The sequence below is a fragment of the Humulus lupulus genome, chromosome 8, assembly GCF_963169125.1.
Source record: "Humulus lupulus chromosome 8, drHumLupu1.1, whole genome shotgun sequence".
NCBI classification, from domain to species: Eukaryota; Viridiplantae; Streptophyta; class Magnoliopsida; order Rosales; family Cannabaceae; genus Humulus; species Humulus lupulus.
The window spans coordinates 27,661,293-27,667,991 of NC_084800.1; the positions used below are offsets into that span (position 1 = coordinate 27,661,293).

Here is a 6,699-nt window from a genome sequence, read left to right on the forward strand (position 1 = left end):
CTTTCTATCTTCACGTCTGTGGTAATTGGTTACTTTCCCGTTCTTTGTGTGTATATTTATGAGGGTAACTGGTTACCTTCCTGTTTTGTGTGTGTATATTTCTGGGAGTAATTGGTTACCTTCACGTTCTGATGTGTGTGTATATTTCTGGATTTTTTTATGATAACTGGTTACTTATGATACTTAAATCATAGTTACTTCTTCTTCCTTTTTTTAGTGAAGTATTCTTCATCTTTTTCCTTCAAATTTGATGTTTCTTTTCATATTTAATATGAGTAACTCATCACCCATCTTATGGTAACTGGTTACCCCTCTCATGGCAGAATGTTACTCCTTTCAGGGTAACTGGTTACCCCTCCGGGTACATGTTATTTAACCTAGCTTTAAGATTTTATTTTTACATAACTGTCAACCAAGTAACTGGTTACCTTAACCAGGATTTGAAAAAGAAACGTACAATCTAAAAAAAGGAAAATAATGTTTAAAATAAAGGAAAAAAATAATAAACACAATTCATATTAAAAAAAAAAACTGCAAAACAATCGAAGAAAAATTTAATATAAAATTAGTAATATAAAAATAATATAAAAAAATAAATAAGCTAAAAAAATAATAATCAAATTACAAACATACCCTTCCAAATTAATAAAACTTAAATAAGAGTAAAATTATGTCATAAACTAATTTTTATACAAAAATATAGGAAATAAACCTATAAAATTGAAAATTCTTTAAAAAAAGTCATATTTTTGCACATTCTATTAAAAAATCTCATATAAAATATAATTTCCTATTTAATTAATGATATGTTAATGTCTCCATTGAAGAAGGTGGATATAAAAATCTGTTGTCCCAAAAATGGTGTCCCAAGCCTGTAAACGTATAATATGTTAACTTGTGGTAAAGAAAATTAATTAAAAGATCTTATTAAAAAAATTTCTAACAAATGTTTATTAGGTTATTAAAGAGCTTATTAAAAATTTGCTAACACACATTTATTAGGCTATTTGATCTCTATCTTTCTCTCTCTCTGTTCTTTGCTCCATAAATATTTGATATCCCACCAACAAACTTTAATGATTTATACGTGTTAGTTTAAATGGTCTCATTCTTTATTTTTTTTTTTAAAAACTCTATAATCCATTTAATTTTTCTTTAAATATATTTATGTCATTTTTTTATATAATATTATTTATTTATTTAAAATTTATATGATAATCATACAACTTAATAAAAATAATTAATAAATTTTTAAAATTAAAAAAAACAAACATGTATTGTAAGTTGCTTGTACCTAATATATTCAAATATATATATGTATTAAAGCAGAAATACTGACTAAATATATATAAATATTATATTATATGATTAATGCATTATTCATTTTCTTTTTAGAAAGAAGAAGATTATTAACACATAAATAATTAAAGCTTGCAGTTGGATATCAAACATTTATGGAACAAAAAACACAGAAAGAAAGAGAGATAAAAACAACCTAATAAACGTCCGTTATAATTTTTTAAATAAGCTATTTTAATTAATTTCTCTTGTCACATGTTAACATATTATACATGGGACACGCTTGGACATCATTTTCGGGACTGGCCGTTCCATATGTGATAAAAGCTCATCCATGTGGATGCATGCATATATGTAGTCCTCATAAAAAGTATCTTGGAATTAGCCATTTGGAATTTCTAATAAAAAGTATTCTAACACTTGATATGACTTTATCACACAAAATAGCAATGTGATCCGTTGTTATCTGTTCCAAATACAAGTTATTCCTAATCTAAAAAAAACAAAAATAATAATGCTAGTTATTCCCTTGCTACTTATTGAGAGAATTAATTGAATCCACGACTATATGGTGCACTAGCCAGATGCATCTTCCATGTAGTGTTCTACGACATATGTTTCCTGTGTTCTTCTTTCACTTGATCTATCTAAGATTTTACAGTATATGATATATATATTGATTTATGTATAGATAATAATTGTGTATTCTCGTAAAAAAAATTGTGGATGAGCCTAATCCACAACTTTCTTTTTGGGTCTTTGGTTGAGCTGACTCTTCACGATGGAGTCTAATGACTAACGCGACCTCATATTTTATTTTGTCTTCTTTAGCTGACTCTTGACGGCGCGTGTCTATTCACGCAAGATATTTATGTATGTATATAATAACATAAATTTACAAGGAACGACTATAAAAACATCACTTTTTTTGCAATATAGGTTTTTTTATTTTTTATTTTGGTACCTGAATAGATATAATCTCAAAAATATTTATATGACGATATACATTGTAGGTATTTAGAATATCTTGCAAATTTTCAAAAAATTATGAATAGTTTATGAAGCCGAAAACAGAGTTTAAACTGTCAAATTTTATACAAAAAAACAGGCACGCGTGCAACAGACAGTTTAGACCCTGTTTCGGTACCATAATTTATTCATAATTTCTTGAAAATTTGTAGGATGTTCTATATAACTATAGTGTACACCATCATATAAATTTTTTTGAAATTATAATTATTTAGGTGCCAAAATAAAAAAATGATGCAACCAAGTAAAAAAAAAAAGAGTATACATTATAATCGCTACCTAAATGTACATATATATTAAAAGGGAAAAACTATCGTAGGTACTCTCTCTCTCTCTGTTTAAAAAGAAACAAAGTATGCACATGATATCAAGCTGCTTATTTATATGTGCATATATAATTTTTCTTTAACGGTTAAAAAGAGTAATAGTTTAAAAATTATATATCTATAAACTTGTTATTTTATATATTTATGTGGCTCGAATTAATTAAATGAATGGAAAGAGAAATTAAATACTGCTAAAGTTAACAAGATAATATATTTTTTAAAAAGAAAAGAATATCTATGACTCGTTCAACATTTGACTAAGAATTCTCTAGTCGTTGATTTCTTTTGTTCTGAAAATTTTCTATGATTATAATTCACAGTAAAAACTGTAGCCTGTAGATGAACATAATATTACTTCTGTCATTAAAATCGGAGTACCTTACTATTCCTTAGCCCAAACGCCATGGATTATGTCCCACTACAATCACAACTACTTCTACTACATCTGGTACTGAAGATATTGTTAGTTTCAGGATTAGCAATAACAATATCATTATCTGAACCAGTAATAAGCAAGAGAGGATGCTCAGGCCGATGCGGCTCGGTGAGAATCCCATACCCTTTCGGGACCAGTCTCAGGTGTTCCCATAACAAATCTTTTCTCGTCATCTGTAAACACACTACTACTAATAGCAATCCACAACCGTTTTTCCCCCACAGCAATGTTTCCATCCTCAACGTTTTACTAAGTGATGGCCTATTGCGAGTGGCCAACCCCATATCCCACGCCTGTTACGATAGCCGTACTGGCAACCTCACCAAGAGTAGCAATCGCGTCTCTTACACCATCACCAACTCCATTTTCCCTCTCAGCATTACTCGCAACAAGTTCACCACTGTCGGCTGCAACACCATCGGCCTCATGCAAGACAACAAAACCGTGGAGAGGTACTACCGGGCTGGCTGCCTCGCGCTCTGTAACAAAACCTCCGACCTCATTAATGGGACTTGCTCCGGTTTGGGATGTTGCCAGCTTCCCATTACAAAAAGAATCTTCAACTTCGGTACCGCAGCTCATTTATATTTTTCCTCAAACGTCACTAACGGAACTAAGAATTTCAACAGTCCTTGTTCCTACGCTTTTGTAGTTGAAGAAGATGCTTACAAGTTTTCATCTTTAGACCTTGTGAGGTTGGGCAAAATAGATACGCTTCCTTTGCTGCTTGACTGGGCTGTTGGTGACCAGAGTTGTACAGAAGCTAAGAGGAATAAGGGATATGCATGTCGAGCCAGGAAAAGTGAGTGCTTCGATTCAACCGACGGACCAGGGTATCGCTGCAAATGTTCCCCTGGTTATCATGGGAATCCTTATCTCCTTCATGGTTGCCAAGGTATATTTAATTTAATTTTATATATATATATACATATATATATATCTAGATTTCGTAATAAAATTGTGTGCTATAGATATATATTTATATATGTACATTCATGCAGATATCGATGAGTGCAAGAATAGTCAAAATCCATGCATACATAACAATGCTACATGCATCAACTTGGCTGGCAACTTTACTTGCTTGTGTCCCAAGGGATACAACGGAGACGGGAGAAGATGCTTCCCTGCATATCCTCGAAGGAATCAGCTCTGGCTTTCTGTTGCCTTAGGTACATAGATTACTACTTCTACTATATATAAATACACGCATATATGTGTACAATTACTTCCACAAAATATACTCACAATATATATATATATATATTTATATAGGATTCTCCTAAGAATGAACTGTACTTATATAATACTAAATTTCTTCCAACAAATTTTAATTTTTATTTAAACAAAATAAATTATGTCATCATGGGTTTTTTTTTAGTGGCAACTCATATATTATATTTTTGGTTTAGCTAACACGAAGTCAGTATGAATAGGACAATTAGGAGGGCTTGAGTCCGGGCTCCTAAAATTTGTGGGGAAAAATATGCAGCACGTATACTTAAATTATTAATTCAACAAGTTATAGGTTAATTATATATAACATAGTTTTTAATTTATTTCTCTTGTTATATAAATTATGTCTGATTAGTTAAATTTTATAGAAGAAAAAATATTCCAAATATGTCACTCTTACCTGACCAATATATGATCCCATATTCTCTTTTTAGTTTTTTTTTATAAGATTTTTTTTTGTCAGACTAATAAGAAATTTAAATAACAGCCAACAATCTTTGAAATTATAAAAATTAGTAAAATAATTATTACAAAGTACATGTGCACAGGTATATGCATTGGGCTGTTGGCGTTAGTCGTGGTGATTTCTTGGATCTACTGGGGTTCAAACAAACGAAAACTCATCGAACTTAGAGAGAAATTCTTTCAACAAAATGGTGGGTTACTATTACAACAACAACTCTCTCACAATAAATCAGCTCATTCCAAGGATACAACCAAAATTTTCAAAGCAGAAGAGCTGAAAAAGGCCACTAATAACTACGATGAAAGAAGGGTACTTGGGCATGGAGGTTATGGAACAGTTTACAAAGGAATACTTCCAAATAACAAGGTGGTGGCTATCAAGAAGTCTAAAATTGGTGATCAAAGTCAAATTGAGCAATTTATTAACGAGGTCATTGTGCTTTCTCAAATAAATCATCGAAATGTGGTCAAGTTGCTAGGTTGTTGTTTGGAAACAGAAGTTCCTTTATTAGTTTACGAGTTTATTCCAAATGGAACCCTTTCAGAGCACATTCATGATACAACACAATATCCCTCACTCTCTTGGAAAATGCGTCTCAAAATAGCAACAGAAACTGCTGAGGCTATTTCATATTTACACTCTTCAACATCTATACCAATCATGCATAGAGATATTAAGACTGCTAATATTCTGTTGGACTATAATTACACAGCAAAAGTTGCTGATTTCGGTGCTTCGAGATTGGTTCCTCTTGATCAAACTCAGTTGACCACTTTAGTGCAAGGAACATTGGGATATTTGGATCCGGAATATTTGCATACTAGCCAACTAACAGAAAAGAGTGATGTTTATAGTTTTGGAGTTGTGTTAGCGGAACTATTAACCGGTCAAAAGGCACTTTCTCTTTTTAGGCGAGAAGGTGATCGAAATCTAGCTCTGTACTTCGTTTCTGCTATGAAAGATAACAATTTATTCCAGGAAATTCTGGACTCCCAATTGGTTGATGAGGCAGATGTTGAAGAGTTGAATGTGGTTGCCAATCTAGCAAAACGTTGCTTGAAGGTGAAAGGAGAGGAAAGGCCCACTATGAAGGAAGTTGCAAGTGAGTTGGAAGGACTACTTAAACACAAGGGGATACATCCATGGGAGCATATAGATTCTGAAGAGAGTGAGCGCTTACTCAAGGCTACTTCATCAAATATTTATATGGGTAAGGATATCGATGGCGATTATTCTAGTTGTAGCAATACAACTTCTGCGGTTGATAGCATGAATATTGAAAATTTAAAGCTAAATGAAAGTGGGCGGTAGTACTACTAATAAATATATATATATATATATAAAAATATAAATATATATTTATCATGTAGTTTTATGGGAAAATTAGTTGTATTTGGAAGCTTATACTCTTGAAGAAATTAATTGTAATGTATGCTGTATGGTAGTTATGATTATCATTAATATTGTACATATGTTCACTACAAATAAATGTACCATTTAGTGACAACTTTTTAGTCGCAACATATATTGTGTGACTAAATCATACTTTTAGTCACAACAAAATATTATTTGTGACTAAAAAATCATACTTAATCATAAGTTGTCACTAATGTAGTTTTAGTCACAACCTATTATTTTTAGTGATGAAGTTTGTTATGACTAAAAATACATCTAATGAGAATAAATTGTGATTTTTGTGACTAATACTTTTAGCTACGGACTTTTTAGTGATGACACAAGTAAGATGATTTTTCTTTATTTAGTCACAAAATATAATGTGACTAAAACTAAGATTTTTTTGTAGTGGCTGTTTGATTGAGTTTCGGTTATTTGGTACACAGCAACATTTGAACATGTAGGGGAAATATTTATTAAATCTCTACAATCTTGAAAGAACAATTGAGTCA

General features: G+C 31.2%; 1 protein-coding gene across 1 annotated transcript; it reads left to right on the forward strand.

Annotated features, from left to right (window-relative positions):
* The first annotated feature begins 2,967 nt into the window (after positions 1-2,967).
* Positions 2,968-6,496, forward strand: LOC133796519 (wall-associated receptor kinase 2-like). Its single transcript, XM_062234070.1, has 3 exons — positions 2,968-3,985; positions 4,092-4,262; positions 4,875-6,496. Exons 1-3 carry the CDS (start codon positions 3,058-3,060, stop codon positions 6,101-6,103), a joined length of 2,328 nt encoding a protein of 775 aa, XP_062090054.1. The 5' UTR covers positions 2,968-3,057; the 3' UTR covers positions 6,104-6,496.
* Positions 6,497-6,699: the final 203 nt, after the last annotated feature.